Source organism: Doryrhamphus excisus, chromosome 6, assembly GCF_030265055.1.
Source record: "Doryrhamphus excisus isolate RoL2022-K1 chromosome 6, RoL_Dexc_1.0, whole genome shotgun sequence".
Classification (NCBI taxonomy): Eukaryota; Metazoa; Chordata; class Actinopteri; order Syngnathiformes; family Syngnathidae; genus Doryrhamphus; species Doryrhamphus excisus.
In genome coordinates, this window is record NC_080471.1 from 19,518,020 (window position 1) to 19,544,011 (window position 25,992).

General features: G+C 40.1%; 1 protein-coding gene across 1 annotated transcript; it reads right to left on the minus strand.

Annotated features, from left to right (window-relative positions):
- Positions 1-384: 384 nt before the first annotated feature.
- On the minus strand, positions 385-25,626 carry LOC131131736 (homeodomain-interacting protein kinase 3-like). Its single transcript, XM_058076709.1, has 18 exons — positions 25,139-25,626; positions 20,063-20,985; positions 19,756-19,947; positions 19,425-19,606; positions 14,027-14,150; positions 12,141-12,260; positions 11,632-11,718; positions 11,268-11,452; positions 10,340-10,505; positions 9,968-10,088; positions 9,798-9,892; positions 9,485-9,639; positions 9,191-9,352; positions 8,759-9,100; positions 7,495-7,656; positions 6,899-7,173; positions 5,175-5,332; positions 385-3,882 (listed from the first exon to the last, which is right to left on the minus strand). Exons 1-18 carry the CDS (start codon positions 25,161-25,163, stop codon positions 3,322-3,324), a joined length of 4,035 nt encoding a protein of 1,344 aa, XP_057932692.1. The 5' UTR covers positions 25,164-25,626; the 3' UTR covers positions 385-3,321.
- Positions 25,627-25,992: the final 366 nt, after the last annotated feature.

Consider the following 25,992-nt stretch of genomic DNA (forward strand, 5'->3'; position numbering starts at 1 on the left):
TATGTAGTCGTTAACATTCATTCATTCATTCATTTTCTACCGCTCACAACAGGAAAAAAAAACAGGAATGCTGTGCTTTTAACCAATAGGCGCCCCCTGGTGGCAGCCGAAGGTACATTAATACCAATACCATGCAGGCCAAATACTAATTAGGCTCCCATTGGGTCCTAATTACCACAAAAAAACATTATGGACCAATCGTTAGTTTGCTACATAAATAATGTCCAGATCAAAGTAAGACAACAGGAAGAAAGACAAAAAAAATTCACCAAACTTTGAAATTGATGTAATTTACACAGATATTCTTAATGTTAATGTCAACCATATCCATACAAAGGGTTTCATAACTAGCGGCGAATACACGAATGTACAAAATCCAAGTCATTGAAGCAAAAGATATTTTTATTTCAAAGTGAATCTTGACATTGTACACCATCAATTCATAATTTGACGTTCACCATGAAGTCACCAAGAAGGAACCCGCTTTTTGTGACTTGGTACATAAGAAGGGCCTGGTCACACGAGTTAAGGGGGGGTGGGGGAGAAGAAATCCCAATCATTTCTTCCCCAGTCCTCATAATGTTGTATATTGCACAGTGCAGTTGCTACATGTCAAACTAGCGTAGCATTTAGGAACACACAAATCATAAAACCCACACAAATATACACACTCATTTGGAACAGCAATGGTTTTCAATTTTCCAACCGTGCCTACATAATCGAGTAAAATAAAAACAAACCACCAAATAATTTGAGAACTGTTTGAGTGAATCTCAAGATTTTTTTAAACTGCGTAGTTGGAGCTCGGTACCCCCAAAATACATTTTCACACCCATGTATCATGAGTGCGAAAATTAACAAACTACATGGCACAACTGCATTTTAATTTTAGGGCGATCCGAGTTGAAAATAGTCCTGCTGGGCTCCACGTGCCCATGAGACCGCCTGACTCTTTTGGTGACTTTGGTGAGGCCGTATTGGATTATCTATTCCAAGTACGGGTAATCCAAGCAAAGTGGTGAGGGATTACGGGACATCACTGAAATAGAACATGTTTTCATCTCATCACAGGTGTTGAGTTGACAAACAATAACGTTAAACTTTACTTCAAATGGGCCGGCAATGGAGGAAGGGAATATTTTTTACTGTGCCACAACACAAACACACAATTAAAAAAAAAAAAATCTTGCAGCCTCAACGTTTAGGGTGATTAACAAGATAGCAAATTAGATAAAATATATCTTTTACATAAGCAACATTACAATAAATAGATGAGGATTGGGCAACTTTAAAGGATAAAGCTTTTTTTTTTTTTTTTAGAGGAACCCCTGACTTAAAACATGATACCTAAGTGTGGTAAAAACTGCACACAACAATCCAATCCAATCACAAACGGAGAGAAGTCTTTGCTCAGCCATTGTTCTCTATCCACACAAAATACATTCAAGGTGTGACGGTAAAGCTTCGCATTTGTCTGAATTCAGGTCCGATGTTTTGGATGGCTGCACAATGCTCTTTAATTAACATTCCCTGACTTGTACTTTCTTTCCATTTCTATATATTAACATGTTAGGGGGGTTTTGATCCTCTGAAGGATCTAATACAAACATTCGCAACCATCAATGCCAGAACATCCTCCATCAGCCAGTTTGGAGTAAGGCACTCGTTGTACAGTACAAGCGTTGCAAATACAGCCCGATATGGAAAAAAAAAAAGCCATGTCACATTACAAATAATAACAAAAGTGAACAACACACTGATTACACGATCTAAAAGTGATCTCAGCCTACATCTCAAAATGAAATACTGACGCTAGAGGCACACACAGAACACCCTATTTAAAAAAAAAAAAAAAATGCTTAACTTCCATTACAGCAGTTTAAAATGACTTCAAAACTACGTAGCCAATATACACAGGCGCTAGCATGTAAGGATAGCATTTAATATACTCTAATGATCGAAAATAAGCCACTTTTATTGTCACAACTACAATACATACCAGAGAATTGTAGGTTTGCGTGAGCTTAATCGTCTAAATTCACAGCTACAAAGTGGCAGATAATCAGTACATAGCAGCTTAATGTCAATAATACATTCCAAATACACATTTGCCAACATAGCTCAAAAAAAATAAAATAAAATAAAACCTCAACCTCGATTCTAAAATCTAAAAACAGATCCGACAATATATTCCAATGTCTAACTGCAACAGTTCGCTGGAGATGAAAGAACGGATAGTATCAACATGCATCAAGAAATGATTGATGAACAATGTCTTTGGTGCCGATTGCCGTAAAAAGACCAGCTGAACGAGTACAAATGAAAAGAATAACACGACTATGCATTTCAACCCTGAAGGAATGTTCAATACAGGACAACAATAACCTTTAACACCTAATAAGGTTACTGTATGTTACTCGGTTCTTTCAAACATATTTTTTTTTTTTAGGCTAAAGTCACTCCCAAACTTCTAAAAACTGCAAATCTAACCAATTGGAAAAAAAAACACACACAGCAACCCAGAGGCTAGATTGTATTGCAGTTACAGTAAACAGTGACAATACTGTTCTGAATTAAGTACTATAGTGAGTAGAAATTGATTACCAAAATATCAAATCACTCTTTATATACATTAAAACAAAAAATCATTCAGTCAAAGCCCTAAAAATGTGCAGCCTGTAGCACAGCCATACTTAAAGCAAGCAAACTAAAGTTGAACATTAGCCAGTAATAAAACAATCAATCCTTATTTTATTCAAAACAGACCATTTTGTGAGAGGAACCAAGTTCGGCGTCTCGACTGTTAAGTGCTGCAAGTGACATCTTGGACTCTGCTGTTAAGGCACTGGCAGATGGCGGCGGCAGCAGCAACACAATGATAGGAGGCCTTTGGCCTGCTTAATACAGACCAGCATGGCTTTAACGGAGCTGAGTGGTTTGCACATACATGCTACAAGGCAACAAAGACCAAAGTCACACACACACGTTACATGACAGAGGTTAACCTGCAAGAGGACGTTGCCTTACATTTCCTTATTACTGTTTTGAATGTGTTCCCACTTCCCAAGCGCTACAAAACTCTGCAATATTTATTTCGCTTGCAGATATGATTTTTCCGGATAAACTGACTTATAAACCTTCATATTAGAGACGATGTGAATTCAGCTGGCATTTCACCCTCTTAAATGTATTCTCTTATTTGCGTCATCATGCGTTTGTTTTGTGCTGTGGTGGATGTTCTAGCAGCCCATGTAGCAGCCCCGCTATGTTTATCGACGGCCTTCCTGACCCAAGGGGACTGTTGTGGACTTACTCTGCTCCTCAAATATAAGAGAACTGATGGTGGTGGCTGAGCTTGGTGGGACTCAGAGGGAAGCCCGTATAAGCGGCTGGTGACGCCATGTATGGGACCGGAGGGGGAAGTGGAGGGGCGAAAGGAGGCTTGAACTGAGATGTGTGGTGGGCATAGCCGGGTTGTTGATGTGGGTGGACTGTTGGTGAAGGGAGGAGCCTGTGTGGGTGGGGAGCAGGGTATCCGGGGTGTTGCGTGTGGCTGCCGATGCCCATGGTCACCTGGTGAACTATGGCGGCGCCCTGGGTGTGGGAGAGGCTGTAGCTGTGCTGCAGCAGAGGAGGATGAGAGGTCAACATGGGGTGGGGGGCCGTGGTAAGGGGGCCGCTGGTGGGGTAAGACAACAAGGTGCGAGGGGGCAGGCCCTGAGTGTGTGCGTGGGGAGCACCTAATGTGCGTGTAGGGCTGCTGTGGGGCAGGTGTGGCAAGTTGTGTGTGTGGACAGTAGGGGGGATGTAGGCGTGCGGCCGTAGTGGCCCATGGTTGCCGTTCCACTCTTTGTTGTTGCGGTTTGAAACGTACGGCTGCACCTGAGGAAGGAGGAAAATAATAAATAAATAATGTCAAAATTGTGTGTATACAGTATCTGCCATCTTTGTGAAATCTGTTGTGTTGTTAACTAAAAACTAATTAAAATGCCATTGGAGGAAAAAAGGGTTTCCTATCATTCATTCATTCATTTTCTACCGCTTTTCCTCACAAGGGTCGCAGGGGGTGCTGGAGCCTATCCCAGCTGTCTTCGGGCGAGAGGCGAGATACACCCTGGACTGGTCGCCAGCCAATCACAGGCCACATATAGACAAACAACCATTCACACTCACATTCATACCTATGGACAATTTGGAGTCGCCAATTAACCTAGCATGTTTTTGGAATGTGGGAGGAAACCGGAGTACCCGGAGAAAACCCACGCTTGCACAAGGAGAACATGCAAACTCCACACAGAGACGGCCGAGGGTGGAATCGAACCGTGGTCTCCTAACTGTGAGGTCTGCGCGCTAACCACTCAAACAAATGACTTCTACCTGCAAGTGGATGTTAATATATGGAGCCTCTCAATACCTTGTCATTACAAAATCCTTAATTAGTTCAATCCCAATGTATAACAATGTGATTGTTTTGCACTTAATAACTTTATTTGTGATACAACACGTATTAACACACTAAAATTAGTCTTTACAATGATAATACTGTTCAGTTTTCAGTAGTGTAGAAGTATACTGTAGTGGATACTGACACACTAGTTATGTTTATTGACAGCTAATGATAGCGATTTGGCTAAGTTTAGCTACTAATATTAGCTATCACACAGGGATGCCATATTGTTGTTGCCCGGTTTCCTATCATTTTATATGAAAGCCCCTCCTGCTAAACTGAAGACTACATTTGCGTGCAATAGTCAGCCAAAACCTAACTGCAGTACAGTCGCCCCCTGCTATATTGCAGTTTTTCAAAAATAAAGTAATAAATGACCACTGTTGTGATTGAATACGGCCTTTCAGCAAAAATATATGCACACTTAAATACATTGTAAGTACACTGTCAATGCTAGTCTATTATCTTATTCATGTTAAAAATGTCATATTTGCTATTATGTCAACTATATTGAATAATACAATTATAAAAGTGACTATAGGGGTGTTATTTCATGTCTGGAGGCCTCTAATAATGCTAAAAACTGTATTAAGAAGATCATAAAAAAGGTTTTCTATGCTATGACTACAAAAATAGCAAACTGAAAAGTAAGGGAAATTTACTTAACGCCTGGAATAATGAGGGATAATTTGTACTTAAGTCAAAATAAAGGGAAAAATAACAATACCTGTCCAAGGCCTAAGGTGTGCTGCTGCTGGTGCTGCCCAGTCACTTTTTGTTGCCATGACATAAGAGGTGTGGATTGGAGGAGGGGGATGGAGGAAGGAGTGCTCTGTTGTCCTGCAATGGTGCAGCGCCCTTTGGATCGGGACCAGGACTCTGAAACTGAACAAAAAAAGTCAAACAGATTATTTTAGCCCTTTAAAGCAGAGGTGTCAAAATTGCGATGGGGAAGTGGGTGCCATTTTTGACCCACGGCTCATTTTGGTAGTGACCATCAACATACAGTACACTCCTAATCAAAATGTTTTCAACTTTAAACATCCTCGGTGCAAAAGTTTAGACAACCCTGCCGGAAAGGCTTAAGTGTTTAAATTGAAAGAACTATTTAGTCCACATGGCAGCAGGAAAATTTGAAAGAAGATGAAAAAAATTCAAACAAGCAAGCAAACAATATAGCCTGGAGTTACATTTGGAAAAGATGTCCACCATTAAATTTGACATATAAGTATTGTGCAACAATATTTCACTCCAACAGTAAACTACAAGCAGTCCAATCATTCAATTTCTCTTAAAAACATAACCCGGTAGTGAAAAACGGCTTGTGTGTTCAGCAAAGGCATGTGTAAGCTTGTCAAAAAAATGCTTACTCATGTCATTTAGACACGTTTCTTGTCTTAGAGAGTCATGTAAATAAATGTATTTTATTTCCATGGCTGCTGAATTCAAACCATTGAACATATTCACGTAATTGTAAGGAGCATCATTTAGCATTTGTGACAATAATTTTATGTCATTTCCAGTTGAGACAGATAGAAACTGAAATGTAAGTTGCAGCCAATGACTTGAATTGGAAAAACTTTGAAAATGTCAAAACACACCACAAAACGTTTGCTGTACATCATGAACCTCCACACAGAAGAGAAACTCTGATTCATTCAGAAAATGCATCCATCTTTCCCTCCAATTTGAGTTTTTTTTTTCCCCTTACCTCTATTTACGGTAAATGGTAGTTATTGATTGAAGTGCTTAGCACATCCAAATGATCACAACTATGACATGTAATTTCATATTATTCATTAGACATGTATTATACGTAAGTTTAAACAACAACATCTGAAATTAAAAAAAAACTTCTGTCTCTTCCTCTGGTCACTAACTATGATGAAGGTCACTCAGATGGAGGGAAAGTCATTATAAAAGAGTTGTCAGCAAGATAAAATATTACTATTTTGGATGCATCTCAGTGATAGATGAACAAGCGAGGTCAGGCCTCTGCTTGTCTGATCACCTGTTTAGGCCTCTATGGCCCACTAGGGGGCGGTGAGACCCTACTGGTTCCTTCTGACCTGCAGCATAAACACCCAAAGAACAGGTGACAAAGTGACTGGCAGGAAGACAAAAGGCATATGAATGGCAAATACCCATTTGGGGCGTGTTTTTAAAAGTTGAATATGTGCTCACTGTCACAATGGACAGAATTAAATTGAAAAATATATCTCCAAGTTGACAAGTTAGGATAAAGAACCTTATATTATTAGCCCTGGAATTTGGCATTTTTTTATTTCATATTTTAGTACTGATCTGCTGGAATAGAGCACAGACGAAGAACAAATAATGGCTGCAGAGTGTCCGTTTCAAACCAATAAAGACAATATGATCAAAAAATATAAAGCTCATCCACAGACAACATAAACGGTTGTAGGCTGTAGAAAAAAAAAAGATACAAACCTGTTCTCTGGAAACGCTCCTCTGTCCCTTGAGTGTTGCTGTTGTGCACTCTCATTGGTGGAACTACCATGGTCCTGGCATCCCGAGGACTCCTACCCTGCATTGCAGGTGAGGGCATTGGTGCTACAACAGCAGCCAAGGTTGGGCGGCTATTGTGGTTACCGCTGTCGAGTAAACAATAGGGACTGTTGGCGTGGGGGGATGTCGATGTGTTGGATGTCGGGGAGCCCTCCACCGTTTCACAGCCACTCTCGTGACCATCGTCTTCAGACATACTGGAGAATGAAGAGAAATAATACATTCAATTGATTAGTAGAGTCTAAGTAGTGAAATTATTTTTTCTTGCATAGGTAACCATTCATTCATTTTCTACCGCTTTTCCTCAAGAGGGTCGCGGGGGGTGCTGGAGCCTATCCCAGCTGTCTTTGGGTGAGAGGCGGGGTACACCCTGGACTGGTCGCCAGCCAATCACAGGGCACATATGTATAGACAAACAACCATTCACACTCACATTCATACCTATGGACAATTTGGAGTCGCATAGTTAACCAGATTAATACAATTATTTCGACAACACCCGCAAACTAAAACATTACCTGTTGTGTCTTTTGCAAGGTGAGGCCGATGGGCTGGAGTGAACGGAGTTGGACGCAAAGGAACTGGTGCTGAGGCTGCTGTCAGGACTGCTGAGGGAACACACTCTTTCCATAGTCACACTGGTGTTTCTGCATACCTCACATACACACTGCTCTCCACACCTACACAAAACAAGAAGTCATTATTCTCGGAGGCCGTAATTCCAATGAGTACATGTCAAACTACTTAGAAAGGGTGTCGTACTGCCACCGTTTACTCCCCCACCTTAATACGACATCTTAGACATCACAGACTCACACCTTCGCATTGACAGTGGCTTTAGTCTAATAAAATTACTGACACCTAGTGACCAGTACAGAATACAGTTTCTGTATTCACATAATGTATGCAGTGAACATTCACAGGAGCTATCAGCCACAACTCACACCAGTCAATCACATGCGCCACACTTCTAAATGAAGTCTTTTCTAAAGATTCAGCTAAACTAGCTAGCGTCACTCCCCAACTCTTTGGTAATGGTAGAATTTCATTTGAACATACATCAGATTACAATTGAATGCATCACATAATCAGTTCACAGTTCCACATGTCCAAAAGGAGTAGGAAGAAGCAAAGCTTATTAAATCCTACCCCTCCATCTGGTACTTTTACAATCAGTAACTGTTACATTTGTTCACTTCCTGCTTTCCTAATATAGTTTAAGTTTTTTTTTGTTTGTTTTTTTAAATTTTATTTTGGTCACATACCGAAGTAGGAGGTGATATGACCATCCAATGACATAATGGGTACCATAGTAAGTGTCAATATAGTGATATATATAGCACATCATGACTGGTTCAAGACTCTTCATCCTTGTATTTAGCAAACATCAACTGCTTGTATTGTTTCTTAAATTTGCTCATTGTTGTCAAAATGAACGATGTATTTATATGTTTTTATAAACCCGAACCCCCATTCCCAACAACGCATTTATATGTCTTTAACGTTTAACAAAAATAGGTAATGATGCTACTCTGCAGCAATGCATTAACATTTTTAATTAACCTACTTTCAGTGTGCATTAAAAGATCAATCAAAATCATCTAAAAATGGCTGGTAATGTGGAGTTGCTTTTTGAATATGCATATATATTTTACTCATAGGTCATATTCAAACACAAGACAGTGATCAGTGAAAAAAAACGATGTTTGAATTGCGAAATAGCAAGGACTGACTGTCGTGCAGTTGTCACCATTTCATTCCATAATTTAAAAAAATACTCACTTCCTCAGACAGCACATTTGTGGTTTGTCTTCCTCCACTTCTTCATCATACGTTGGTTCACTGTGGATGCTGATGACGCTGGGTGTCGGACTTGGTGTGTCATCCATGAGAAGTGCCACATCTCGCTGTAGCTCCTTGTTTGGTACGTCCTCTTTGAGGCAGTTCACTTCCTCTTCAGAATAATTTTCCTCCTCATCTGAGTTTTGATTTTTTTGTTGCCGTGTTTCCACTTGAGGAACCTCTCTCTGCGGTTGCCTCCTTCCTAACGCTGCCAGACCAACATTAGCCATTTTGGGTGATCGACACTGTGATGCGTGGATGTTAATTGGGTGGGATAGGTTCCTTCAAAATGGAAATAAAAATAATGTTGATTTGAAGTTAAGTACAAATACACTTGTCCAAAGTTCAAATCCATGACAAAAAAAAAGTCACCTGTTGTGATGCTGCCTGTTTCTTTTATTGGTTGGCTGAGGCCACACAACATGTGCAATGCCAATGTTGAGTGGCTGATGCCCAGAGACAGCTGGCATCTGACTGGTCAGAACAGGCTGCTGAATCAATGCACTGTAATGTCTCGTGTGGGGACGCACTTTCCTGAATCAGTTTGCAAAAAAAAAAAAGGGGGGGGGGGGGGTGATCAGTATAACAAATAGAATCGTTTATTCATTGGTTCTCATTGAAAAGATAAAATATTAAAATCATGCATTTCTTATGTGGGGGACTTACCCCCAGTCACTGATCCTTGGGGGCCCGGCTGTGGCATCAGTGGTAAGGGAAGACTGGGGTGGTGGGACAGGGTGAGAGGGAGTCACACCCACTGCAGTCATCTGCGGCCAGGCAGCTTGGACCAAGAGCTGCTGACCCCTGTTAGACCAGGCCGGCTGTAGGACAAAAGAAAAAAAATTCTAGATGTGGATGGGATCTGGTATCGACCCCGATGCAAGAACTACCACCATCATGAATTCGAAAAAAGGTTGCCATTTCTATTGAGGAGCTGTTACTATTAGTAGTACAAGCGGAGCTTTAATTTGTGTCTTACCTGTGTTATTATGCTAGGTCTCACCGGGAGGGGCTGTATCGGAGGAGCCTGGGGTACTAGAGGAACTGAGTACCCTACTGATTGGTTAAGGTTACCTGTAAAAGAGCAAAAAGCATTTTTTTTAATTGCCTAAGGCAAATAAATCACAAATTTACAAATTTATCACACACCTTGTATGTTGGAAGGGCACAGAAGAATAGGTGGGAAAGAGTCGGTGCATCCAAACTGTCTATTTCTCGCTGTTATAGCAATCCCAGGATGAAACACTGAAGGAGCTGATTGGGGAATAGGCTGCATTGAAAAGTACAAAAGCAGTTAGTAGAACAGAAAAAAAAAAATTAAAATCTCAAACAATATGTTTTTATGTATTAAATTTTTGTTGTTATGGTATATAATGCTCTTTTCATTTGAAATGGATACTAGTGAAAAGCCAGCCAATATTATTTCAGAGCTATATTATTCAAATATTTTGTGTATATCCGCCAATATTTAACTCAAAGTTACATCACATTAAAACTCTATGAACAATTCCAAAACGCTACCTGTGTGTGAACTGGTATGTTGCTGTAGCCCAGAGGGAGGCCAGAGGATGCAGTTTGGCCAACAGGGGATCTTGGGAAATGAATGGTGTTCTGGTTCAAGGCATCAAAAACCGTGTTGTTGGGGCAGCCATGACACATGTCCATGATCCGAAAAGATGACTGCACACTAGCATAGAATTGAGCAAAAATAGTGGTTAGATAAAAGTGATTATTCTAAATAAGTTAAATAAATTTAGCAAAGCTACCACTATTGGTCAATGAATTTCTATGGAATCTAAATGCACCCTCAAAAAAAATAAAAAAAATCAAGCAGACATGTGGGGATGACACTTGGAGAAAAATACAAAAACTCTTGCCAAATCACTAACGACACCTTCTCTCAGATTCAGTGGCCATTATCAGCTGTTAAACCTCAATGGTGACTTTAACCCATTATTCACAAATCACTGTCACAAATATGTGTTTGTTTCCTAGTAGGATTGGTCCGTGACAGACCTGCAAGTGGGCAACTCAGTTTGTGCTGTATACGTTTACTTTTTTTGTCTAAAAAAAAAAAAAAAAAAAAATCATTTTCACTATGTGGAGGCAAACTATGACACTGTGTCATGTAGCTTCACAAAGGTTACCCTACCCCCCCGACCCCCAAATTGTTTTTCAATCCACATATTCCCTTGGGGCTTGGTACCATGTCAATGAAAGAACGAGACAGTTTCCTCAGTTGAAAAGTAATATAAATATAGAAAGTACCTATTATTTTGGTGTTCCTAGATTCCAGAAATCTCAAAAAATATATATATATATATATTTGTTTTTTATATATATAATTTTTATATTTTACTTATTTATTTTTATTTTATTTTTTTAGATTTCTGTTATCTAGGAAGACCAAAATAACGGGTACTTTGTGTCTGTGTATAGTTAGTCTTACTGGTTACTATGGAAGTGGTCCAACAGATGAATCATAGTGAGGAAGGGATGACTGAGGATGTTGGAAGGAACAGTTCTTTCCTCTGCATCAATAAGCAGCATGGTCTTCAACAGCGAGACAAATTCTCTCCTGTCCGCTTTCTCTGCCTGCATGTCACTGTTGTCAGGACTCAGCATGGAGTTCACCTGACAGGAGGAAACAATGAAACGGTAAACAATCAATGCACATGAGAATTACTGGCACCAGTTGCCTACAATTTTGTATTAGGAACTGCTCCTTCTAGATATGATCAGGAGGCTCCAACTAACACGATCCATTTAAAATGAATATGGACGCATAAACATCAACCTGTTTATAGACTTACATGTGCAATGTCATCCAGACAGCTGAAGATATATTTTCTGGCTTCTTTGGATTTAAGTCCTGTCTCTTTCTCATGCTCTTCTGTTGTCTGGAGAGAAAAAACAAATGTAAAATGTCAAATTGAGAGCCTGAAAAAAAGTCCCATTATATTATATTAAAGCACATTATACTGAATGGTAGGAGTTGAATGAAATGTACACAGTCACTTTGAATGGTACTATGTAAATCGATTTCATTCTGCTGAGCCGTACGAGAATAAATATTGGCTTGAGGTCAGCAAGTAGACAGTACATGATCTCACATTTCTATTGTAGAACTGAGATCACCTCCCAAAAGTGGGAGCTGAACACCAACCACTACAGGCACACCATCAGGCATTAGGTAAGAGAAGTAGGTAGCAACACACATAACCGAGCTCAAAGTTCAGTTTGGATAAAAAGAACCATATAAGAAAACCTAAAAAAAAAAAAAAACATGCAATTGTGTGTATTTTGATTTGTGAATATGTACTTTTATTCTCCAGGAGGCATAAGGAGAGTCCGAGTCCTTGCAGAAGAAACGAGAGGTCTTGGTGCCCTTGTTTAGCAGATGCTCTGCAGGGAGGCCCTGAGTCTGGGAGATGTATCGGATCTGAGCAAGTCAAGACAGAAAACAAGTTTACAAAAAAAGAAAATGGCTACTGTTAATACAGTAGAGTACTGTTAAAGACACACGGAGAAAACCATACGGCAGGAAGTGTATTATGCACCCTGCAGTCTGGGGGTAAAAGCTGTGACTTGATCTGCCAGAGGGAAGGGTGGTGAACAGAGTGCATGACGTCTGAAGGATCCCGTCTTATTTTTTTGACCCATTCAAGTGCGGTAGGGAGGAAGTGATTATTACCCCTTCTGTTGTATTGACCAGAAACTTAAAGCTTGTCACCCTCTCTATATCATCTAAATGTTCAGTCCATTGTGGTGTGTTTTTGGCTCTCTCTGAAGTCTGTAATAATTTTTTGTGTTAAGGGTGAGGTTGTGTTTGTCCCACATGTACAGTCTGGACTTCATATTTTTTCCCCACTGTTGTTGGATAGGCGTCCCACTCCAGTCGAGTCATCTGGAAATGACAAGAGTGTCGAGTTGTGGCAGGGAGTGCAACTAGCCTGAAGATAGACTTGGTCAGTTGATGCTGGTGTTGAGAATGGAGGAGGTTTGGAGGCCGATCCTGACCATTCTGATTTCTTACAACAGTAGCCACGTTTACATGAGGAGTTTTTCTCTTTCCGAATGGAATCTTTCCAAAAGCAATGGTATACATGGAAAGGAATATTCCAATCGCGTGTCTACATGCGCCGCTATAATCAACCAGAATAGTCAATGGGGCATGCCCAGTAAAGCGTAAACACCAACATCACGTGATATCGACTTCCTCGACTTTTTCTTTCACTTGTTGGAATAACTCCGTATTGCCAGTTTTTCCTTCGTCCAGTCTCGAAATTTAGTTTGAATCAAAAACAAACTTTCCGCAGCAGTCCAGTGCCGATTGCACGCCTCCATTTTTTTTTTTTTTTTTAATCGAAGAACGTCTGGAGCTGCGTGTTACGTCATATATCAGCATTTGCTGAATAAACGCACCCGGGAACAGGAAAAGATAAAGTTCAATCTTGCTAATATTTTATAATTAAGCCCGGCACATGTTTTATATAGATATGTATTTTCTTTTTTAATAAAACTGGACTTGTGAATGGCGTATAGAAGGGTTTAGATTCTGTTCCACAGATGGCGCTAATGCACACGAAAGCTGCTTGCCAACCGCCAATAAACAACAGAAGAAGAAAAACACCACGAAGAAGAACGCAGTCTGACAACTTTCCGTTTGAGCGGGTACAAAATACCTCAATCGGATTGGGGAAAGGAATATTCCACCCCTGTGAATCCGATTATATATTCATTCGGATTGGCACTTTCCTTTCGGAATGAGGTGTATACAAAGGTTACATTCTTTCTGTTTGAGCAAATAACCCAAATGGAATTGGAATATTTGGGTCCATGTATACGTGGCTACTGATTGGTTGGTGTTGGAAAAAAAAAAAAACAGATTGGCCAGTGCGGAAGCATATTCCTGGGTGCAACGTGCAAGTAGAAGTGAGTTCAGGCATGCCCACTGGAACAGCTACCACAGACTGTTTCTTTTCATAATTCATGTTAATGTGAAAACATCACACTAATTGTCAAGACCTTCAGTTCCAAAGTGTTTTTTTTTTTCGTTCATAATTCATGTTAATACAAAACCAAGATTCTCAGTTTCCCTCAAGTTCCTAAGCTCATCTGTGGAACTGGTCATGTTAGTACAACCACTTTTGTCCGTATTAATATTAATACTGATAAACGGGCTGTGAATGTGTCGAAGAATATTACCTGGTCATATTCCAGAGCACCGGGATATAGTGGCCAGCCTAGGAAGAGCTCAGCTATAACACATCCCAGTGACCACATATCAATAGCCTCACAAAATGGCAAGCCCAAAATAATCTCTGGAGCTCTGAAAAGGAAAAAAAAAAAACAGAGGTTGTTAAGAAGCATATCAAACACTCAAACACTGAACAACGAACTCACAAGAGATCATCTTACAGGAACGCTCAAATACATTTGCTTGGCAACATTTGATAAAAGGTCAGCAACTCATGCGAAAGAAAAATGTAACATAGCAAGAAAATCCTAATTGGGTGATGAATTGCCACTAAACTACGTCATAAAAAAAGGTATTGATATGAGTTTCAGCCACCCAGGATATCAAAATTTGGAGTAAAAACTTAATGCGCGGTTGCTCTGGACTCAATAACATTCATAGTCTCTCAATACACCCTACCAAATTAGCCAGACATGTTGAATTAGTTTAGGATACAGTGGTGGCTGAGTTAATATCATTAATCGGTTCCAGAAGGTCCAACTCCAATCAAAACTTAATCTAACCAAAGCAAAATTTCTCCATAGAAAATAAACATGACACACAAAAATTAACAGGTTGAAATAGCGATAAATGCAAGATGGCAACACAAACAAACCAGACAGTATTTTGAATGCTAAACAAGCAGACAATAATTTGTAATAATTTTGGGTGCCACTGTATAGCTATTCAGCACATGTACACACAGCGGATGAGATGCCAGTTGATTCTGACTCTGACAGTAATGGAGGCCATTTGAGCTGAGTGGCTTAATCTGGAGTGAGGACAAAAGGAGTGGTGGGTGCCCTCTCCATTAAACCGCATGGCAACAAAGCAGCACTCAGACATGAGACGACATCGCCAAACAGTGGGGGAAAAAAAAATAAAATTTCATTAAAGTTTTTTTTTTTACCCATAACAGAGTTGAAAATGTAATAAAAGAAAATATTTGAAATGGAAACAATTTTACAGAATCATACCCTCGCGAGGATAAGCGGTAGAAAATGAATGAATGAATGAATACCTGGCACTGAGCATTAAACCTGCAACAACTGTAAGAGTCACCTGCATGCAAACAATAGCTTAGTAGGCCTAAACATAGTCACTGAATAATAGTGCTAGAAATAACAGCCACTGCTGTGACGACCACAGAGCGATGGTGGGGGGTGGGGGTTGCCAAGCAACAGCTGGACCCATGACTAACAACATTACAAGGTTATAAATGTATAAAATGGTGTCATTTCTCATCATTGGACATATATAGTATGTTTGACAAAAAGTAGCTGTTCTTGTGTATGGGTCTGCATATCAATAGAAAAGAGTTGACAAAAAGCAATTTTTTTTTTTTTTTTACTTCACCGGGATGAGGGAACAACAGCAATTTCCTACCATTTCTTCAAGAGGAAGAAGCTGCATTACACAATGCGACAAGACTTACAAAAAAACTAATTTGTTCATACATGGTTTTGTTCAATACAGAACAATTTCCCCATTTACATGCATACCAGATATTTGACCGATACATTGAATGCGTCTTAATTGTAACACCTCAACCACACATAATTAGTATTCTGTTGTATTAATAAACTTTCCAGTTGGGGGTGTTAACTTGCCATAGCGGACATTGGCATTATAATATAATTACATTATTTAGGTATAATATATACAAAATTGATGTTTGAATTTTGGTATGCCAAAAACAACAAAATAATAGCTATTGCATTCTTTATGAGCTGTACACTGTACTATAAATTATTTCTCTACTGACAGTTCATTTGTTACCATGCATTTATAAATGGTGGAATAAATACTGTCCGGAAAAAAAAACCTCAGTGTCGCAGAGTAGGTATAAAACATTGCCTCTGATGAACCCTAATATAACGTCAGTATGCCGAGTGCAGTATTCCCTTCCACTTGATCTGCTTATCTGAATTATTTACATAGCCTGCTGCTCCATTTACAATGTGGGAGGTGGGTTTACGTCACTAATCCCCACAGGATAGCACCATCACCTCACCAGTTTCTGCCGTGTCATGTTACTATGGCAACAACACGCTGTAGCAACAATCGACATATACTGTAAGTAACCAGTGGAGTACTGCATATGTAGTAGTTGTAAATATGTCTTAGTGATAGTTTTATTTTTGAGTAAGCAATTCTGTCCATAATTTATGACAATACCTCCCGACAAAGACATGACCGCCTTTACATATGGCATAACCTTTACGAGAGGTAACCTTTTCCTCCAAGCTATTTTGAATATTATGATTTTTATACATTTATTTTTTTATTGAAAGAAATGTGAGGCTGCACGGTGGGCGCCTGGTTAGCGCCTGGTTAGCGCCTGGTTAGCGCCTGGTTAGCGCCTGGTTAGCGCCTGGTTAGCGCCTGGTTAGCGCCTGGTTAGCGCCTGGTTAGCGCCTGGTTAGCGCCTGGTTAGCGCCTGGTTAGCGCGTGGTTAGCGCGTGGTTAGCGCGTGGTTAGCGCGTGGTTAGCGCGTGGTTAGCGCGTGGTTAGCGCGTGGTTAGCGCGTGGTTAGCGCACAGACCTCACAGCTAGGATACCAGGGTTCAATTCCACCCTCGGCCATCTCTGTGTGGAGTTTGCATGTTCTCCCCGTGCATGCGTGGGTTTTCTCCGGGTACTCCAGTTTCCTCCCACATTCCAAAAACATGCTAGGTTAATTGGCGACTCCAAATTGTCCATAGGTATGAATTTGAGTGTGAATGGTTGTTTGTCTATATGTGCCCTGTGATTGGCTGGCGACCAGTCCAGAGTGTACCCCGCCTCTCGCCCGAAAACAGTTGGGATAGGCTCCAGCACCCCCGCGACCCTTGTGAGGATAAGCGGTAGAAAATGAATGAATGAAAGAAATGTTTGCTAGTTGGTTAATAAATCAAGAAGCAGTTAATTTGTATTGTTAGAGTAAAAATGCCCAATTTATCGTGATATTGAATTGAGGTCATATTGCCCAGCCCTATTTTCCATGTAACACCCCATTTTATATAAGCCAATGTGAAATATCCAGCCTTTGGAGCTGGTACACAGTAACACATACACTATGTAAGCACACACAGGAATGTCTGAATGTTTTTCTTGGATCCAAATGTGGGTTTGGACATACCACATTCTTGGGCTGACTGTGTCCTGAATAACATCATGCATCTCCCTTTTCACTTGTCAACGACGCCGCTGCTCAATAACAATATATAGAAAATACAACGCCAGACACAATGAACAAGCACAAGTGCAGAGCAAAGCCGTATGTTATGTAAGATCTAAAGCCTCGTGCTCAAACCCCGTCTGAGTTGAAACTTCATAATGGCTTTCTCTTTTCTCTTTCACTTGCACTATATAAGTATACAGGTACATTGTCAATTTCTAATCGAAGCTACATTGTGCAAAGTTGTACGTGATAGAAATTTAGAACATAGTACTCTGCTGAAATGAATTAATTTGTGGGTGTGTGTGCATTGCAAGCGTGCACAAACACGATGCAACAGAATGTGTCACGAGTTGCACAATAGTTGAAATGCTCCAAAGCAATTTACTTGCTGGGACTTGCAGGTAAGAATATACAGTAAGTGATGAGAATGTCTAAACTGATGCATTTTCTTTATAGTAGAGGAAAGACATTGCTTTAAACAACATTTAACACAGATCCTTTTTTCCAAGAGCAGACATTAACCCTTAACATTCCGATGACCCCGCCCACGGGGGTGGCTCTACTACAGTATTCCCCAACCTTTTTTTGTCTTGTGTACTCCCAGAGCCTTTTTTGTCATACCATGAGTACCCCCTCACTCATATGTGTTGATAATTCTTCAACACCTATGTTATTGTTAAGATTAATTTGCAGTTGTTTTGTTTTGTGTTTGGGACTAATTAACGGTGGATTAACGGTGTGTGTGTGTGTGTGTGTGTGTGTGTGTGTGTGTCTGCAATTAGAATTGTATTCTGGTGATGATGCTGTCTAGTAGTCAAACTTCAAAATAAGATGCAAATTGCAGGGGGGGGGACCATGTGGAACCATTTCATTTACAAGTAAATAATCTCAGTCATTTCACATTAAGTAGGTTAAGATTTGTTGTATAGTTGACGAATAGTTTACTTTTTTGAAGAAGAAAAAAATAATTCCCATAATTTATTGTGTATTTTATATTTTTCAGTTTGTGTGTGTACTCTATGGCACAATTTGAGGTAAAGAGAACTATTTCATAGAACGGTTCCTCATAATCATTGCAGTTCCTCTCGGTTAAGCAAGACGACAGGTCGTAACCTGCACCGCCTGGACCATACACACATGAATTGTGCCAGGTATCCAAAAATTCAAACCCACAGGAAAGTGCAAGGAAGCCGCACAGAGAAGATAAAAAACTGTGAAAAAGTTGTACATGTCAAGGTGGTCCCAGGGAAATGATGTGGGTTCATACAAAGCACAATCCATTGAATAAAAGCAGAGAAGTAAACACAGGCTTTGTTTACACTGCAGGGTATGATACGTGCATGCGGGGAAGCATTTGCTTGTGTTTATGGAAATAGTTGCTGCGGTGTGTTTGCTAGTTACGTGGATTGAACAGCTACATCAACTACACACACAAACTGAAAAATATAAAATATGTAATAAATTATGGGAATCATTTTTTTTGCTAGTTATGTGTGATAATATGGATTTAATTTCCTAAATGTTATTGTAATTTTCCTGAATTCTGCAGTATACAGTATTTCAAATCATAGCAAAGAATACAAGACATTATAGTAATTTATGTATTTTAAACATTTAGGTATACACAAAGACAAAGCTGCTGGTAACAAAGTATCAATATTTTAGTATAATTTCCAGCCTGCTTTCCTTAACGTCTTTGTGGTCATTTCAAAGATTCTGTGCAGCGAGTATCAATATTTTGAAAAAAAAAAGAGGGTAAAAATTGTGGTTATGGCAGTTTATAGACCATTTGCTCACACATCTGTTCCAAGTGGTTCGACAACACCTTTTAAAATAATTTTCGGATTAGTAGAACTTTGAGTACCTTTATCCAAGTTTTGCATGATAAACCATGCCACTGCTTACATCAACGAGTACTTCAGTAAGCACGGCAAAATACACGCCTAGGTCGGATATATGCGAACTAGGATTTATATCCACATACAAATGAGTGTCTGTGTCTGAGTTGCATTTGAAAAAGATGGAATTGTGCTGTTCACATTGACATGAAAAAAACGAGATACAAGTCACATATGAGCAAAAAAAAAAAAATGTGTAAACAAAGCCACAGTAATCCTGAGTCACACTATGGTAGGCGCTCAGGCAAACTTCCGCAAATCACAGAACCGAAAAAACTGAGCATACAACCAAGTGCATCTGCTCACCTGTAATATCTGGACTGCAGGTAAGTGGAGCAGACAGCCTTTGAGACATGGCTGGCTGAGCCAAAGTCAATAACCTTGACTCTGTACGGCTGCCTGGACGGGTCTACCAACATGATGTTCTCAGGCTTCAGGTCAGCATGAATCAAACCGAGGGACTTCAGTTTCTTTAACGCCGTTGCAACCTACAAAAACAAAATATTTGAAATATAAAATGAATTAGATTGAGGTTTCTTTCTTAAAGAAATGTGTGCAAAAAAATACAATAATAAATCAATATTTAACAAAATTAATGTATGCAGTTTACACTTGTTTACACGAGACATCACATCACCTGCAGCAGAATAGGCCTGATGATTTTGAGTGGCAACGGGCTGAACTTGTTCTGCTTGAGGAAGTCGTAGAGGTTTTGCTCCAGCATCTCAAAGACCAAACAAGTGTGACTGTGGTGCTGAAAGCACTCCAAAGCGCGCACCACATTGTGCTCATCTGCATTCTCGCTGCTCAACCGAGCGAGGATCTCCACCTGGAACCAATAAAAAAAAACATGTTAAGGTTTCATTCATGATGTAATAAAATAAACAATGCACTTTTCAAATGTATTAAGGCAAATTAAAGTGTAACATACAAGGAATTCTTACCTCAATTTGTCCCTGCCGTGCGTACGATGGGTGGTTCTTCAGAATTTTGATGGCCACCACTTCATTTGTCCCTCTTTTCCAGCACTTTACCACCTGACCAAAGGTCCCACGACCCAGAAACTCCAACACCTCGTAGCTGTTCTTCATGGAGCAAAGCACCTCGTGCTGAATTAACTGATAGTCGCCGTCGACTGTTTCGGATCTGTTTATTGTTGCTCCAACCACCGCTTCAGTACTGCCGTTAGACCTCATTTTTGTACCACTCGATTCATTCTTAACGCCTGTCCATGTGACAACCTTGTTATCCTGAGAAGGCACGGTCCCCTTGCCTTCTACTCGGTCATCGTTCTCTGTGCTGGTTTGCAACATCGCCACAGGAACAGGAAGTGAAGGTATGTCACAGACCTCATCCACTATTTGCATGATTCCGACACAGTTCTTATCCCGCTGGAGTTCTTTGATTTCATCAATGTTCTGTGTGCATCTCCGCGTCTCATTTGAGTCTAAGTTTACATAGCCACCTTCTGTTCTGACATGTGTACTTCCTGCCACACGATCCTGGCCTCCTCCTCCTTGCGGCCCTCTGCTTTGAGACAGACAAGGCTGATCTAGTCTATCCAAGCTGTCCAAGTGCAATCCCGTCGGATGAAGTGCCCTCTTCTCTACTTCTTCACTTGCTGTCGCTCTGTGCAGTGTTTCTAAATCGGCATCGACTGTTGATGGGATTACGTTGTTTGGGTAGGCGATTCCGTAGTTGACTCCAATCACATAGGTCTTGGGTGGGGGTTGGATGTGAAAGGCTCTGCTGGTGTTACTGATGAGGTGGGCTTCCCCTGTGTGTCTGCTTATGCTGCTAGTCCCTAAGGCACTTGTTTGAGCTGAGTGCATGTGTGATGGCTGAACCAAGACTTGTGAGGCCATACCTGAAAAGAAGAGGAAAAAGTACACAAAAGCAGTCACATTAAAAGACAATAAGAACACAAGGCCACTTGAGTGCGATCCACCCCCTCCCCACCCTCAATCCCTCAATTGCCTTCTATTTTTGCTTGTCTCATCATTTCTATAGTGCTATATTTCTGCAATTTCAGCATCTTTATGGTTTTGGTCAAGTCTTATTTGGAGTCCTTCTGATTATTTTGTCAAAGCTGGCGGATGCACGTTGTGTGTGTGTTTTTGTTTTTTTTTTTTTTTTTTTGGGGGGGGGGGGGGGGGGTCGGTGATTGCATTAATTAAATGACATCTTTGTAAATGTAGTCACAAGGTGTAATAAATCCCATCTGACCCAACATACAAATATCCTGCAAGCATTATATCCTGCCTCTTCCTGCTTGGTTTACGCAAGTTATGCCAACATGCACAGGTATGTTTGTTGTCAGCTAATGATAGCATTGTGGCTAATGTTGGCAAGTGTAGCTAAGGTTAACTATCAATGACTGTATAGCTTGTAAATTTAATGTAAATTGTTGATACAAGAAAAAAAAACTATGCTTTGTTATGACTGCTGGAGGCAAGTCTTGTCCAAAAACAAGTTTATCCAATGGCATTACCACAACAGCAAGTTCTGATTAACACAGAATACGACCTTGCACCTGATAAAGTCCTGATACTGTTTATATAGTTACACTTCTGCCCTGTTCATTGGCTGATTGCCATTCAACTCCCGCTACTTGCATGAAGAAAACGAGACACCACTATGCAGACATGCCCGCGCTGTACTGTGGTGAAGTCAGTTTCACTTTGGACGTTGGATATTAGGTTCTGTAGGTACAGCAGTAGTTCCCCCTCACTGTGTCCAGACTGCTGTGTCATGCTGCAAGGAGATCGAATGGGAAGTGCTGCTCTAACTTCTGGTTAACACTACGGAGTGTCAATAAATTACTATTGCGTTGAAGAGAATAGTTTGTTTTAAAATAAAAAAAGTGATATATATATAAAATGTGAATGATCCCGGAAGAACCATAATGTTAGTCCTGGTTCCCATCAAAGATGAAGACTCAATAGCCACATATACATGGACCCAAATATTCCAATTCCATTCGGGTTATTTTCTCAAACGGAAAGAATCTAACCTTTGTATACATCTCATTCCGAAAGAAAAGTACCAATCCGAATGACTATATAATTGGATTCACAGGGGTGGAATATTCCTTTCCCCAATCCGATTGAGGTATCTTGTATCCGCTCAATCGGAAAATTGTCAGACTGCGTTCTTCTTCGTGGTGTTTTTCTTCTTCTGTTGTTTATTGGCGGTTGGCAAGCAGCTTTCGTGTGCATTAGCACCATCTGTGGAACAGTATCTAAACCCTTCTATACGCCATTCACAAGTCCAGTTTTATTAAAAAAGAAAATGTAGACGCGCGATTGGAATATTTCTTTCCATGTATACCATTGCTTTCGGAAAGGTCATTCGGAAAGAGAAAAACTCCTCATGTAAACGTGGCTATTGCCCAACCCGAGTGGACAGGGATTTTTCCTGACAATTCTATGTGGCCACATAACTTTTCAAAAACAGTCAAACAACTTCCCCAAAGGTAGCCACTGCAATACACACTACAGTCAACATGCGTAAGGCAAAGGGGAACTAGTCTACTGTAATGGGAGATGAGGGAACCCTGTTGTAATGTAGTGGGTCAGTTTCACACCAAATAGAACCGCAAAGCAAGCAGGATACAGGGAAACAGTACACCATGAAGGATCAGTTGCTGTTCATATGACTTCTAACTAAATTAAATCTTAATAGACGTGATTCAATGAGTGACCCCTTGAGTAAAACAGGTCTTGTCCTCAGACTAACAATTGAAGGCGGTTCAAGATATAAGTAAAGAACATGTAGCCTGAACATAGGGGTTTTGTGGTTGCAAACCTGGAATCTAATTCTACATTTGCTAAATGCTAGTCTTACATCTGATCTAAAATTAAAAGCACTTGTCAAGCAAAGCCGGCAGCAACATTGGAACAGTATGCAAGGGTGTTTTGTTACTAACACAGACCCGCAATGCTGAAGGTTAAGGCTGTGATTGGTCAGCTTGTAATGCATTATTTCCTGAGTGTTTGCGACTCGTTCACCTATGCGAAGGCTTTCTCATACCATTTCGGATGTAGCGACTGTTGTTACGCATCGATTATTTCCGGCTGCAACGGCACTCCCCTTTAATTTTTAACCACCATCCTTTGCTCACAACATGAAGCTAACATGCTAAGATAATGTCATGTAGAAAGACCAAAAGGCATAATGTATCGACAAAAAGCTGAAATGTTGATAACTAATAAGACAAAGCTTTTAAAATGAGGCACTTTTTTTTTACCTTAAAACAACTAAAAAGTCAATATTGATATAGACTGAATTTGCATTGTAAAAAATTACAATGAATAAACAGAAAATATATATTGCAATATACTAATTTAATAATTCCTACAATGTTGTGTGTGCTAGCGGCCCCGCCTCCACCCACCGTGACAGAGACCATATGACTGACAAAAAGGGCACAGTCTGTTCACACCATTGTTCTATGGAATAAACATGTCAAGGTGATACCAATGGCAAAATATATTGAGGTCGACCTAAGTAAGGAGTTCAATTTTCATTTATTTATTTAGTTATTAGGTCATTTGTTTGTTTGTTTTTAAATATTGTCACTTATTAATCTTGCGGGATATTGTGAAATAACTCATGGCATTAAAGGAAGGTGTTGCCCATGTGGCGTCTCACCGCCATATTGCGTTTCTGGGAACGGTCATATCAAGAATCACGTATCCAATTAATGTAAAAGTGACCTTAAATGTTAATTTATCCCTTTCATTCATCATTTATATGTAGTTAAACACATTTGGAATTGTGTATTGCATGCAAAACTAATTAACAGATTAGATTTATTTCACTTGTTTCTTATGGAGAAAAATGCATTGTTTCAGTTAGCGTCAGACCTTCTTGAACTAATGAATGACGCTAACCAAGGTTCCACTGTACTAGAATGTATTCATACGCACTGACATGGTGGTGTAAGAACGCAGATATAGACATGCTATAAGTGCTACTTTCATCTGTTTAGTTTATTATGTCCGACACAGATTTCAAGAAGATTTCATCGCCTTGTTTTCAACACACCATGCACACTCACACAATTGCAGTAAAAAAAAATCTTGCATCATTATTCGCTTTAATCTGCACAATATTGTACAAAAATACTGTGTGTATGTGGTCATATTCATTGTTTGACCCACAGCCTGTCAATCGAGTCATCAAGTAAAACTCGACAGCCTTTAGGTCACATGGTTGCAACCCAGCAATAGTAACTTCATCCACAGCTGCAGGTCGGGCAAAGTATAAATAGTAAGCAGTAATATACCTGAGTAAGCAGTAACGATGAAAAAAAAAAACACCATGTGGTTTTTACTGAGAAACTATTTCACCTTCTGTGTCCTTGCCGTAGAACCATGTTCATTAGATCTTTATGGGTCAAACCATATTAGCATAATATAGCTTAATGTAAAGTTCGAAGACCAGATCTCAAGCCTGACATGGATTGTGGGGTATTTAACACTTGTCAGAAAATACCAGCTGCACATGCAGTTTGTTACTGATCAATCTAGGACACAGTCACCATATGGGGAGGGGTGGTGTGGATATTTGGGGGAAGGGCAACAACAGTGTGGACACCTGTTGAGCCTCATGTTGTAATTAAGTGACAGTCTGCTGTTTAAACAGTCCTTTATAATTTAACATAGCTTTTTAAGCCAAAACAAGCATGTACAGTAAGTATTGTAGTCATAAGTGTTACGTGAGCAGTTAGTGTTGCATAATGTTAGCCTCGTTATTACAGCTGGGTTACAATTTAGTTCGAAGTTAAAGTCAATTCAAACTAACCTAAACATATTATGTATACAGTGAAATTCTGTTAAAGTGACGTAAATGTTAGTATTAGTGGTGTCAAAAGACGACAACACCGAAGTTGGCTAGCTTATGTTAGCAAACAAGCCAACCCTGGGCGAAGTCCATTCCGCCGCACAACAACAGTATAAGACACCCATATAAGACAAACAAGCAACATAAAACAGTGTTTGGCTGAATTGTCTTACCTTCAGTAAGACCCGTAAACCACATTACTCAGCGCGTCGGAGAACAGCCAAGCAGCGAGGAGCCACGCCACCGTCAAACCCTTCATCCGTGCTGCCGCCGCTGCTGCTACTGCTGCCATCTTGTTCGACGTAGAGCACGGGCTCACTTTTTTTTACACATTTGGAGCTCCAAAATAACGCAAATAATAAACATTTACGAATGCCGCGCCATGACTCCTCGTCTCCTAGAGTCCTTAGTTCCACCAAACGCTGTCTTTGGTTCCGCTCAAGGCGAAGGATCGGCGGTTTGTAAACTTTTGCATGCCTTGTGGCTGACAGACGTCGCCGCTTGCTAGCTGTTGCTTCTCATGTGTGGAATGTTGGGTAGGGGAGGGGGGGTGTCTATATCAAGGATGGTAGAGTTAAGAACAGGATCAACTACTCCAACGCAAATCAACAGAGTTGAAGTATAGCATGGAGCTCAAAGTCCGCCATGATAGAAGGTAAAAGAGGTGGGCGGGGCTACGCGGGAAATAGAAAACAATGTATTTAGAAGGTAAAAGAGAGGTGGGCGGGGCTTCGCGGTACATCGAAAACATTGTATTAAGAAGATATGAGAGGTGGGCGGGGCTACGCCGTAAATAGAAAACAATGTATTGAGAAGGTAAAAGAGGTGGGCGGGGCTATGTATGATGTATTCACTAGATCTGATAAAATCTGTAAAATAGTCATACGCAGTGCATACACTTTGATAAAATAGATGAATGTTTTTTAGTGAACACAATGAATTTATATGTATGTATGTATTTATATAGAAATGTGTTAAAAATCTATTATGTTGCAAAAATATGACCTACACGTTAATGTTTTACTTT

Coding starts and splice junctions, on each gene's coding strand:
- LOC131131736 (XM_058076709.1), bottom strand. CDS start 25,163: ATGTGGTTTACGGGTCTTACTGAAG. Junction 10,506..11,267: donor GACCACTTCCATAGTAACCA/GTAAGACTAACT, acceptor ATTCTATGCTAG/TGTGCAGTCATCTTTTCGGA. Junction 5,333..6,898: donor GGAGCGTTTCCAGAGAACAG/GTTTGTATCTTT, acceptor TTTTTTGTTCAG/TTTCAGAGTCCTGGTCCCGA.